The sequence below is a fragment of the Magallana gigas genome, chromosome 4 (assembly GCF_963853765.1).
Source record: "Magallana gigas chromosome 4, xbMagGiga1.1, whole genome shotgun sequence".
Taxonomy (NCBI): Eukaryota; Metazoa; Mollusca; class Bivalvia; order Ostreida; family Ostreidae; genus Magallana; species Magallana gigas.
Window position 1 is genome coordinate 19,849,669 of NC_088856.1, and position 14,388 is coordinate 19,864,056.

Below are 14,388 nucleotides of genomic sequence, written 5' to 3' on the forward strand. Positions count from 1 at the left end.
CACTTTTTCTTATTCCGTGAGGTCTGACGACGTAATCCTTTATAGTGTTTAATGGATGTCACATAAAAGCCACACATTACTTGTTTTGATTTTATGACAATTGTAATTATCCTGTGGTGAGCCCCCTCTTACGAAATGTTACCTGTACGATTCACCTGTAACTAGCTTCAACTCACTGGACCTTTATAATTATAATCAGTCCGTGCACAGTTTGGACACAGCAGTCCGAGGGGAAGGACGCAACCAAAACTTCTCCTGTTTTTATTGTACAAGTCCTGGCACATTTTTACTTTGCTTTCATATTTATAATGCCTATGGTCCAGCTTCTCTGGGGTAAGACTTATTTTTGTCATAATTATTGTGTTTTTAATGTTATTGTTTCATAAATGCAGTAAATGTCTTAAAACATCCAGTTACGAAGTTTCTCGGTAATTTCAACTTAAAGCTATTCACGTTTATCATTAAATATCTTTAGCAGCTGTTTACCTATATTTAGCATTCTTATTATGGTGGTCCGTTTATGTCTTTATGTATATGAGTGACATATGTTCCGTTGGTCTTAATTTAGTAAGTGTAAAGTGTGAGTAAGTGTAAGTGTATCCATGCGTAAAGTAATGCATGTATTTCATGAATGTTATGCGTAACAGAAGTTACGAGTAAATAAAATGTCTATCATTAAGACATGAAGTATTCGTGTATATGCCACGTGTTGTTATGGTGTCAACGGAACAGTTTAACGTTCAACTGCTTTATCAAAACGACCTTACTCTTATATAAGTACAATAATATATTTTTGAAAAACCTTTAGTTTTGTTTTTGATTTTTATCAGATATATATAGCACATTCACAAAGCATGATGGGATTTTTTGCTTTAATACCTTTTATTTCAAGCTCTTTGGATATACATGAATATAGTTAACATAATAGTGGAAGTAACTGTTGTTAACGGATAAAACAACATCAATATATATAAATGTCGAGTTGAAGACCACAGCAAGTGGTTCATTCTTTTCTTGCACAAGTTTTTTGAATAAATTTTGCTTCATATGAATTTGAAAATAGTCATCCAATAATGGAGCACAATTTGTGCTCTTGAGAATTCCGACTGAGTGTAAGAAGACCTGGTCTCCAAAAACTACATAGATGTTGTCTATCAGAAATTCAAGCATCTTTTTAATGTCAACACAATATCTAAATTTTTGTTTAAAGGCTTATTTACTAATGATTATCAAATGTTATAAAAATTTAATCAAATTTTAGATTTGTACAGCAAGATTAAAACTTAAATAAAATTCTATTTCATTTCAAACATTGTTCATATTTGAATTATATTGATGATGTAAATTTGAACTGTTAAGCTAATTGAAACAACTTTTTAAAATATTTTCTCCGTTTTCTTAAGGTTTAACATTTGTATATTTACTTAACATTCAATTTAACAAAGTTTTCCAAATAAATTATATCTATCTATATAAAATCAACCAAGCAAAACGTAGTAAAGCATTACATACCGTATATACGGTAATTTTCGCGGTTATCTTATTTTAATATAACAAACGTTTTAAATTGCAAAAAATGACTGACGCAAATTTAAAATGTTACAGATTTCCCCCATTTTCGCAAATTTTGTGACACTTAAAAAAACCCCCAAATATACGGTATAAAATTATTTGCTGAATTGGACAATAGATGTAGAAATCAAATTGAATAAATAATTCTCTTTTTGCCAGCATTGGGTTTAACTACAGTTCACTTGATCAAAAGTGATTGATAACTTATACAAACATGTTTTTATCAAATTTTGCAAATTACATGTTGTCGTATATATCGTTCGCAGAATTATCAGAGGCGGCATTGTTTCCAGGTAAATCAGAATAACCATTATTATGAGCACCCTCGAGTTGAAGTTGAGAGTAGTTTGCCAACGAATTGATGGCGTTAGGTTGCTGAAGTTCACAATAATTGCTCTCTGCAGGTTTTTCAACATTGGAATATTCAGCGTTATCAGCATAGTTAAATTTATTTGTAGGTGACTGTTCCTTGTTTTGCAAGTCTTTATTTTTCTTCCACCTTGAAAATAAAATATCATATTTCAAAATATTAAAACAATCCTATATATATATTTAAACAAAATGTTCAGAGAGAAGTCATTTCAAATGTTGATTTTGACTTATGTATCACTGGCTGCTGCTGGTTAAAGTTTAATGTTGATCAGTCACAAAAACTAAATTTCATCAACGTCAAAGAAACTGAGTTTTGTCTTTTTTTCTTTTGCAGTTTTTAAATTTATGACTACATAATATTCTCGTTGATATTGCCGATGTTTTTGTCAAATTTTTGTTTTTGAAATAATATATTCAAAAAAAAATAAATACAAAAATGTTTAAACACAACACTACCTGATAAAAAATACGATCACTATTGCACCAATAAACAGAAACAACACAGTAAGACACACTGGGACTGCTATAAGGCTTGATGAACTATCTGGGAAAAAAACAACAACAAACATGAAAGAATGTGAGATGTTTTTTCAATTTTTTTAATGCAGTGTTGCTTAATTACTGTCATATGATATTTAGTTACGCAAAAGTGTGTTTTTGTATCTATAGATATGTGAGTATCTGTTATTTCAATTTATTTGATTCACGAAGAAGCAAACATTTTACATGTAAGAAATGATCATGAATTAATAGTTTAAGGTTCAAATCAAGATTGTAGTGAAAATACTGTACTATCTATAAAATGAATCAATGACCTTGACGATGACACGTCGGGAGCAAAATACGTCTTATAATATTAAATAAATATTGCCATTACATTACATGATATATTTAGAAATTAGAATATTTTCGCTCCGCTCTCTAAATGTCCAAATAGTGTAGCGGATAGTGGATGGAATATTTCACTTGTTGATACAAGCACCAAATTTTGCATAAAGGTTCCTTGAACATTACTTGATCAAAAAAATATCGTTGGCCATTCAAGTTTTGGTCATTTTCAAGATGGCCACCTCTTATTTAAAAATGGCGTCTTTTTTCCATAATGTTTTCATGATATTTTAAATATTTCTGGGTAATGTTTTTATTTTCTGTGAAATTATGAAGAAGAATTTGTTGTATGATATAATTTGATGTTCATTTCATATATGAACACTCTGCGCATGCGTTTAAAAACATGCTGCAGCTCATTTTTTTAATGTACATGATCTAATCGTATACGCAGTTGCACTGCAAAGAGCAGTGCAAAATAATTCGGACTTGAAACATTTGCATTCCCCAGAACAACTAATATTACATCAACATTTCAGTAGTTCTTAACATGAAGCCGCCATTGGTGGTAAGGATGTCCAGTGTGAAATCTGAAAACCGTTATCATTATCCCAACCCCATCTGGAAGGGGATGGTGAGTTTTGTCACTTGTAGAGTGACTGGCCCAATGTATGTTTAGCTTGCAATACATATCTCTTAATATGCTCTACAAGAGCAGCTTCTGAGGGATCAAGGGATGCTAATATACGGACGCTGCTTACGAGCAAAGAGGTCAAGGTGCGTGTCATTTACTCTATTGGCAGTGCTGGACCGAACGTACATGATGTGTACAGATTGATTATATGTTCTGTCACACAGTCACAAGGAGAACTTAAGAATCCAAATACCTCTGCAACGCTCTCAAACACATTTCAGCCTGCCATGCTGTCATTTTACATGTCCCATCAAATATGGACTCTGTATCACAATCCGTGAATGCATGAAAGAATTAAAGTGTTTTTTATCTTGGACCCACTGATCAAACATTACTGTAAATGTACAACATTTGGCTGTGTATTCTATTTAGCGCTTTTTGCGGAATGCAGCTTCCGCTAAATTAAGTACACCACTAAATGCAATCGAATATGCAAAAGAATAGTCACGATCAGGAATACGCTAATTCAAATCTACGCCAACTTGTTCAAAAACTAATTTCCGCCAAATATTGTACACGCCAAATATAATACGTTTACAGGATCATGAATTAGTATCGCTCGCAAATTCCAGCCCTTTCACCCATAACTCATCAACTTTCAAATCATCAAAGACACCCACACCAATAACAACAGCAATCTGTATCCGAACTTGAATTGATACTACCCAAGGCTGCATGTTTTGTATGTAGGAACATACAAGTGTCAGCTTCTTCATGGTTTCAAGATGATACAAAGTCTGTATCTATAGCTCTGTTACTTACAACATTTTTTCCTTTGTTACAACTATAGTAGTTTCTGTCGTTATAGTTACAGATACGATTTTGTTTGCTAAAACCCCCGTAGTTCAGTTTTTTCTCGATACACCGAAGAAAAAAGTTCCAAGTCTAATGTTTCCAGTTACCTACCCTCTAGATTCTTTGACAGTTAGCAATATCGCACCATCATCACCTTTTAAAATTGCACTGCTCTTCTTATGGGCTTGTGCAATGGCTATGCTTGAAAATTTCAGTGATTCAGTTTTTCTAATGGTAAAGTTTCCAAACAAAAAGCTGATTCTTCACAAATTTAGAAGATGACTGTAGCCTGTTATCTAGACTTTTATTTCCTGTCAGAGCAATGTGATTTACAAGAATTTTTGGAATATGAAACCAGAAATCCACTCCTCGCTTTCTCAAAATGTTTTTTTGAATACTGGTGTGAAATCGCAGTCGATGCCTATTTTGGAAGCTAGTCAAGTATTGCCAAACAGTGTACCGACGGTTCCCTCACTTGTTACTGACGGCCCATCATTATAGTCAATTCAAAACAACCGAACAATGTCAAACCTTTGATAACTATGCCAATGACATTATCCTAGCACACTTCGTTTGCGCAAGGCCATCGGAGAGTAGATATTGTCTTCGATGTTTACAAAGATGATAGTCATAAAGGTGAAACTAGAAGAAAACGAGGCATAAGATCTAGACGGAAGATAACTAGAAACATTAGACCGCCAAACTTTTGGAACACTTTTTTTCGGTGTAACGAGAACAAAACAAGACCATCTGGATTCAAGCAGACCAAATCGTATCTCTTACTATTACGACAGAAACTACTATAGTTGTAACAAGGAAAAAATGCAAAATACAAATGCAAAACATGCAGCCTTAGGTACAGTACTATCTATTCAATCATCACAGTAAGTTCGGATACAGATTCTTGTTGTTATTGGTGTGGTTGTATTTGATGATTAAAAAGTTGATGAGTTCTGGGTGACATTTGGAAAGGGCAAGGATTTGCGATGGATACCAGTTCATGACATTGTTGGATCACTGGGTCCAAGATCAAAAACACTTTAATTCTGTCATGCATTCACGGACTGGGATACAGAGTTCGCATTTGTTGAGACAGGTAAAATGACAGAATGGCAGACTGAAATGTGTTTGAGAACGTAACAGAGGTACTCAAATTTTTAAGTTCTCCTTGTGACAGAATATATAATTAATAAACTAGGAGAATTTGTATACATCATGTACGTTCGGTCTAGCACTGCCAATACAGTAAATGACACGCGCCTTAGCCTCTTTGCTCGTAAGCAGCTTCCATACAATGGCATCACCCAATCCCTCAAGAGCTGCTCTTGTAGAGCATATTAAGAGATCTGTATTGCAAGCTGGACATACTATCACCGTGTGAAATGTTTCCCTTGGACATGACACCTTTTCCCCTGTCACTGGCGTTGAGTGACTTTGATCTGGACACCCTTAATTGACTCACAGTTTATCTTAGTAATCCGTTAATTGAAGTAACTCTTTATATTACTTCTCTATGATTCTCTATTGTTTAAAATGTTTTGTTATCTATATGTAATTGTTGGCCATGTTTAATTTTTCGGCATTTGGAGAGCGACGATCAAGGCGCTCGTACCACCGACTCCCGACCTCGCGGAATATTGAAATAAGTTGCGGAGTTTTAATAAGTCTTGTAAAACGAATTCCGACCGACTTGTGTATTTTCCATGGGTCACAATACATTGGGTCAGTTACTATGTAAGTAAAAACCTTTGCATCCCCTTCCAAATAGGGTTGGGATAAGATTGCAGTTTATCGGTTTCACACGGGACATCCGTACCATCAATTGCGGCTTCATGTCAAAAACTGCTGAAATGTTGATGTAATATTAGTTGTTCTGGGGAATGCAAATATTTTAAGTCCGAATTATTTTGCACTGCTCTTTGCAGTGCAACTGCTTAGACGATTAGATCATGTACATTAAGAATGAGCTGCAGCATGTTTTTAAACGCATGCGCAGAGTGTTCATATATGAAATGAACATCAAATTATATCATACAACAAATTCTTCTTCATAATTTCACAGAAAATAAAAACATTACCCAGAAATATTTAAAATATCATGAAAACATTATGAAAAAAGTCGCCATTTTTAAATAAGAGGCGGCCATCTTGAAAATGACCAATACTTGAATGGCCAACAATATTTTTTGATCAAGTAATGTTCAGGGAACCTTCATGCAAAATTTGGTGCTTGTATCCACAAGTGAAATATCTTGCTGAAATATTGATCTAAGCCGCTACACTAAAACGTAAAGTTATTGATAAGTCTACTTTGAAGAGAGACTGCACTACATTTATGCCATTTTATTATGTGTCTATATTTTTGAAAGAAAAAGTAACAAAGCATATATACATATGTTTAACCTTAAATGATTGTGTACCTACAGCTATCAACAAATGGAATGCTGAGCTATGTGATATTTTGCCAAATGATCTCTGTGTACATGATGTGTTTAAAATATGTTTTAGAACTACCAATGATTCAACTATTAATTGGTTACAATATAGAATTCTCCATAGAATTCTTCCTGTTAAATATTATCTTAAGAAAATCAGAATTACTACCTCTGACTGCTGTACTTTCTGTAATGATATGCCTGAAACTATAAAACATGTTTTTGCAACTTGCAAAAAAATCCAGCCTCTATGGAATGCACTTAGTATACTTATATATGAGAAATGCAACAAAAATGTTAATTTTGATGTTTGTAATGTATTATTTGGTGTTTATCCCCTTGTTTGGGAAAACAGAATTCTAAACTTTGTAATCCTATATACAAAACAATATATATTTTATGTTTAAAACAAAGTAAGACGCCAAATGTTTTAGGGGTTTTACACTATTTAAATCAAAGATACAAGACTGAAAAGTATATTTATATTCAGAAATCAGAAATTGATGAATTTGAAAAAGCATGGTCTCCTTGGATTGATTTTATTAATCATCTGGCAGTTTAGAATTAACATGTGTACAATAATGCATCAATTTAATATTTTTATGTTTTTTGTTTTTTGGTATTCTGTTGTTGTTTTTTTCTTTCTTTGGTTTGTTTTTCTGGGGTTTTTTTCACATGGATTGCAGTTTTACTGCGTAGGCATAACTATCACAAGCAACTACCCTACTCTTTATTTTATATTACAATATGGGATGAAAATGTATGTGAGAAGTGAGAGAGGAAATGTTTCATAAAATGATTCATATATTTAACCTTTGTTTACAATAAAAAAAAGTCCAGAAAAAAAAACCAAAAAACAAAAAAACAAAAACAAAAAAACAAAACAAAAAACGTAAAGTTTTTAAGTTGAAATTACTAATTGTTAGCAATATATCATTTTTATTTGTACCTTTGCCTCTAGTTTCAAACGTTGCATTTTGCTTCGGTTCAGACTCTTTATCATGATCACTCGTTGAATTCTCTGAACATCGTCCATTGATTTGGGTCATAATTAGCTTTTTCTTCTGCAAAAAGACACATTACATTGAATTTGATCAACAAAGTCAATTAATAGTATGAATTATTATTATTTTTGTACGTTTTTGCAACACAATTCTTTGATTGTTGACAGCAACGGTTCGCAAAAGCCAGGGTAGAATCTTAAAATTAAGTATACATTTTCAAACAAGCATGAAAAGATATTCCGCTATTCCCTTGGTGAATAGGCAATCCTCACTTATAATCGGTTTCACTTGTTAACATTTGCTTCTTTATAGGCCCTAAAAGTAAGTTCATTGTTTCAAAATATATTTCAATTCGCATTTTATTTTAAAACTATAAAATAATTAAAATTGTATATTTTTTGACAGCTTAACATTTGAAATATTAAAATAATGAACTAATTCAAGTATACTTCAAAACAATAGAGCTCTGTTGTTTAAATTTGTGTTTTGACCTGTTGAACATTTTATGGTTTGACAACTTAAACTTGAATGAGTTCTATGAAAGAGGTGTATTAAGAGTAAAGTTTGTTTAAATTAATTACGAGCAAAACAAAAGTATAATTATTAAAAATCATCTCGGTAATAAAAAACGACAGGGTGTAATCCTTTTAAAATATTCAATTATATCCATATTACAAAACTATTGTAAACAATAAATCGTATTTTGAAGCAGTAAATCATAATTTTATAAATACCTCCAGACAGATGAAGTTGTTGTGTTCAGAGCAATCAGCAAACACACAATTCTCTCTATTGCATTTTAGGCACCTTTCTGGACGAAGGCTTAGTAACTTCGAAATCTTATCTTGCACTGAAAATGAAGTTCAAAACAACAGAAATTGACATCAACTCATTACTTATGTTATAAAAAAAATGTTTTTAAACAAAGGATATATTTTTGCATATAGCAAACTATACATCGAGAATATTTCCACACGACAAAAAAATCTCTATCAATAGAAACAGTATTTGAGCACAATAAATTTTCGATATCTCTCATTATATGTTTCATTAGCATATTTCAAATCATTTAAAGGGAAGGCCTCAATGACCAAATTTTTACGGAAAAATATTTTTTGAAAATGAGTACACAAAAAGAATTCATATTTACTCAAAACGCTTCCCAGATTTTGGCTTCGACTCTTGCCGAATTTTTTTTTAATTAGGCTACATTTTGAGCATCTTTGGTTTGGTAGAGTACTTTGAGAACATTAATTTCAACAGCACTTGCTAGTTATTCCGTATTATTTTGCATTTTTATCCATTTACCGATCGTGTAAAACCTGCTAAAATGATTAATGTAATAAATATATTATACACTTTAGTAATGATAAATCAGAAATAATAAATGTCAGATAACGAACAGTATCACGGCGCTCATTTAAAAACCAAATAGTTTGATCCACTGTATGTTCACGTAAATGAAAAAAATAGTATTATTTCTGCATTATGTAATACATGTAAAAACGCCATCTTATCATAATAACTGTTGTACTAGATCGGGTACAGTTTGCAAAGTCACTTGACATAATGCTAGTAAAAACTACCATTGTTTGGTTACAAGAACTTAAACACGATTTAAGATCCAATTTTTGTGTATAAAATGTTTAACTTCTGTATTGTGATTGACTGACCAAAATGTGAATGTTTGAAGTCAAGTTACAAGCGAGATACAACGGTAAAAAATAATTGTTATGCAAACAAAGCTTGCGTCTTTCATTTGTTTTCAAATAATGAAAGTAAAGATTTTTTTTGAAATATAACTCGTGACAGACGATAGAAACTATTTTATTATGTTTGCGTACATTATCATTAACAGCATTGCAACATTTGTTTGAACTTATACCATTACAACACATATGTAAACAATAACACTACTAGAGCTTTGTTTTCAAAACAAAGCAAAACAAAGAATTCTAAACTCTGTGTTTTTGGTATAACTTAATATTTGCCTTTTAAATTGTGATTATTTTTATAGCATTATAAAACATGTTATATTTATTACATTTAAAATGGAAAATTAAAATTCGAATAGTATGTCAAATCCTGTCTACGGTAAAACTTTTTGCAAGTAAAGTTAATCGTTAATATAACTTTTTACAAACTCTTTTTTGCTTAAAAATTCATTACATACTAAATTGTTTGGTTAATATCATTTATACTATAAAATAGAAAAGTGATCAAACTTTCATAATTTTACGAGGGTCAATCAAAAAATACGAAGACTTTTGTCATAGCTATGTTACTTAACGTCATATCATTACTAAATTTGGTAGACATAATTAAGCAACGGTTTCAAACAATTTGCAAGAAAAAAAAGGTTAATAAATTCCTTTATTTCTAAGCATTATTTAGAATCTAATCCTGCAAAAATGAGGTCACGGCGCACGGTCAAAATTTGTGTTATGTCAACAATAAACCATATAATGTCGAAAGTAATATCTCTATGAATTCGGCTTAAAACCAAATAATATTGAAACCTTAAATTAAGTTTTGTCTTGGTATTCTATGTTCCAAATAATGACGGGATATTTTGTTTTGTCGAACAGATATTAGTTACTAAAGACAGATAGTCCTCTTTAGAATTGACTAAAAACATCGACGTCGCCGGACGTCACGGCGCAACGAGAGGTACAAACAAAATGGATCAACCCAGAAAAAAGCCGACACAAGCTGTGAAATTGATCAGTGGTGCAAAAAAAAAGTCAACAATTATTTGCAAGTTTGTGTTTAACTGTAATAAATTTTGTGGGGGTGGTGGTAATTGTATCTTGAATATAAAACAGTCCGAAAGAGAGTAGAATATCTGTAAATATTTAGTCAAAAAATAAGTAACGTCAAACGCCGTTAATTGTTATCCTTACTGTAAACTAAGAGATACAGGGTTAGAAATTGAAAACTATGAAGAACTAACTTATGATTCTCGAACAAATGTGTGCAAATAAGATGTTAAGTGGTTCAGTGTAATTTTAAATTGTAAGGAGAAAGGTACAAGAGACTAAGCGTGATATAAAGATGGGGTTTATCTATAAACTGTGCGTGTTTAATCTTGACGTCATGTTTTGAACGTTACCATGCGCCGTGGCGACAAAACATGTTGTTTTTAAAAAGGGGTAACAAAAATACTGTTTCATCAAATGGACTAAAACTTCGCATATCAATATCATAAGTGTTGGTGCACAGATTAATCTGTTTAGTTTGGCTATCATGAAAAATATATGATAGACAGCCACACTGTCTTCGTATTTTTTGATTGACCCTCGTACTATGCACTTTGAAGTGTTGTTATATTTGTTTCAACAAACGAAGATATACACCACCATGTGTTTAATAAGTAATGCTTTAATAATATTTAATTTGCATATAAAATCAAAGGAAATCAACCTAGGATATGTGACATTTCATGTATAGTTTCCCATATCTGTTTTTTAATTGTAGATCTTTATTTGAGCTCATTTTGTGCAGAGTGCATGCATTTATCAAAACACGTTTCTGATGTATGGACTTTCTGGAAAAAATACGATGCAGTGTACAATTAAAAGTTTAAAATGAGCCCTGGTTTCAATATTTTTCGTTTAACACATTAGGAAGCGCTGAACACTGTAAAAGCATAAAATGTATAAGATTATACAAAAAACAATTCTACTATATATTTATTTCCAAAGTTTAACCCATATGCCAACAAGACATAAGTACATTTTCTTATATACATGTAGCTACACTTGCATTTTATCGAAATATAGGCTTGACCTAGTGAGTTTAAAACCAATGGAATTTGTGCACTTTTAAATAAATATGGTGTAGCTAAAGTATTTAAACAAAGTTTTGCCAAATATGTTCGGACACGGTTTTAAGAGATCATTTAAGAAGGGATTACACATGCAGTTGAAGCATGTCCGTTAAACATGTAATGTTTAGATTTATTTCACTTGACATTTTGCATTATAAACAAATGTTTATACAAATCTTATTAAGCACCATTATTTTATCATAATAAAATGTATGTTTTTTTATTAAGAGCATATAATTTCTAGTTGACTTTTTTAATTTTAAGTATTTTTTATGTGCGTATGATCCTGTGGAATCATTTGAATTCATGGTGGCTCAATTTTCGTGGTATTCGTGGGTATCCCTCCCCCATGAATTTAAATCCTCAACGAAAACAATTTTAGAAAGAGTTATCTTTGTTGCTGAAACAGTAACCGACGCATCCACGAATTTAAATCCCCACGAATCAGCAGAAAGGTCATAATTCACGAAAATTGGCCCCCACGAATTTAAATGATTCCACAGTATCAAATAACGGAAAACGGATTTTGTAAAGATAAATATTACGAAAAAAGATTTAAAATCTATTACCATGACTGTCAATTCAATATTGTGTGAGATACATCTGCAATGCAGGTTTTTTTTTTTTTATAAATGTAGCTTTTTAATGATAGATATTGCTTTCATTCATCTTTTAGAAATACCTCCATCCATACTGATGTAGGTTTCTTTTGCAATGCCTAGCCATGATGGGTCTTGTAATTGTCCATGTATGATGCTACATGCTCGATCAATATCAGTAAGATCTACGTTTCCAAGAAGATAGGAATCAAAAACTTCTTTGCATAATTCTGCAGCTTCACTCCAATTTCCAGGAAGTCGATGAGCTAAAGGTTGGAAAAGAAAACAAAGTACAAGCTTTTTATACGGACACTACAAAGTTAGATGCCAAAATTTAAAAATTCTCAATAAAGGAGAATGATAGCAATAAATCTTATTTTTTATTTGTATAGAGTTTGCATTTAGAATTTATCTAGGTTCCCACACCTTTTTAATATCAAATAGCGAAACTAGGCATTTCGTTATAATGATAATTTTTGCTTTTAATTATTACAAGGAACCCAAGAATTACATTCCGGAAGTATTGTCCCTCATTTTTTCTGATATATAATTGTAATTCATACTTGTACGCAAAAACGAAAGTCTGCACAATCCTTTGAAATGCTTTATTGTCGGCTTGAGAATATACCATTCTAAACTACTTTTTGATAGATAGTTACATTAACTGTAGTAGCTTTTATATGTCAATAATGTTTCCATAGTTTATTGATTTCTTATTTGTACTTTTTTAAATATTATTTACTTTCAATTTTCTATTGATTTCTTCTTGAATGTAGCTTAAATAACATGAACTCTAGGGACCCCGGACTCCCAAAAAGTTATTGTTACCACAATGATCTTCATATATATGGGAATTTAGTTGATCTTTATGTGTAGAAAAAAAGTGTGGAAAACTAAAGTGGAACAGGCAGACGGACGGACGGACGGACAGACAGAGGGACAGAAGGACGGACGGACAGACGGACGCAGAGGAAAACTATAGTCCCCTCCGGTGAAACCGGTATGGGACCAATAATTAGGCCTTACAAGCATATCAAATCTCTCTCTCTCTCTCTCTCTCTCTCTCTCTCTCTCTCTCTCTCTCTCTCTCTCTCTCTACAAAATATTTTTTCTTGTAGAATATCATAGTTACATAATTTATTCAATTAATGGCTAAACATTATGAAAAAAATGTTCAATAGTTGACTCACCAGTTGTATTACATACTATATTGTAGATGAAACTAGTACATCTCTGCTCGACCAACCTGTTGTCCTTTAAGGCACATTGAATAGATAAACAATCGTGTTTTTGTGATGGAGATGATTCCGGATAGGAGCCTGAAAGCATACATTCATTACCAATACTACTGCATTTTATGTAAAAGATAATTGCAATCTCGAAAATCCATCACTTCTTTTGGCCTAAAATGACTCTTGTTTGGTTGTTTTACCACGTCTAGTAAGTCATTAGTTGTCCTGCACCTTGTCCAATAAGTCTAATTTTAACGGCATCATATGGAACACTCAAAAACTGTTTAATTATATTTTTAGGTGAAATATAAGGGTTTAAACATTTATTATAAGAAAAGGACATCAAATAGTGTCACTGGGATTTACCAAACTATGCTTTTCAAATACCCATTTTACTCTCGCAAAAATAACAAAAACATACAGTTTAATATCAATTCAGAGGTGCTCTTTTTTGTGAGATTAAAGACGGTGGTATTGGGATTGTTACGTAAAAAGCACATCGTGGATTGTTCATATTTTAATTGACAAAAACATTGCCTTTAGAACCCTGCCTGATATTCTTAAAAAAATTAATCTCTGGATTTATGATGTGTTAAGGTGGAATAACACATCTGGAAAAAGTCACTCAGATTAACAGGACATTTTTGATAATGAAAGATGTAATGATAAATAAACTGTACATATGTTAAATAAGCGAAAATTTTGCAGTTTATTTGCAGCTTATTTCAGTAAGTAACAACAAAAGCCCCTGCTGGATTCAAACTCGGGATTTCCGGTTCACTAGTCCGACACTTTCACCACTCGGCTATGGAGTAATTTACAAGATTCAGACCACAAAATCTTTTTCATAAAACGAAATATCGTTTCGATCAGCGGTCTGCTATTTTGGGATGATGTGTTATTCCACCTTAAACACGAGTTATTTTAAATTCCATAATTCAGGCTTTTTTATAATGAAAAAAATTCAACACTCTAAAATGTTAAATGCAATTTAACAATTCAATTGAAAGTAAAATGTGTCAGTTAAA

The 14,388-nt window shown here is 31.9% G+C and overlaps 1 protein-coding gene across 1 annotated transcript in view; it reads right to left on the bottom strand.

Annotated features, from left to right (window-relative positions):
* Positions 1-884: 884 nt before the first annotated feature.
* The window catches only part of LOC105333609 (uncharacterized), a 38,288-nt gene continuing 24,784 nt past the window's right edge, over positions 885-14,388 (bottom strand). The window contains exons 12-17 of the mRNA XM_066081602.1: positions 13,319-13,447; positions 12,212-12,394; positions 8,435-8,550; positions 7,646-7,760; positions 2,401-2,488; positions 885-2,071 (exon numbers count right to left, since the gene is read on the bottom strand). Coding sequence (XP_065937674.1) covers positions 1,810-2,071; positions 2,401-2,488; positions 7,646-7,760; positions 8,435-8,550; positions 12,212-12,394; positions 13,319-13,447 — 893 coding nt within the window. The 3' untranslated portion in view covers positions 885-1,809. The remainder of the gene's footprint in view (positions 2,072-2,400; positions 2,489-7,645; positions 7,761-8,434; positions 8,551-12,211; positions 12,395-13,318; positions 13,448-14,388) is intronic.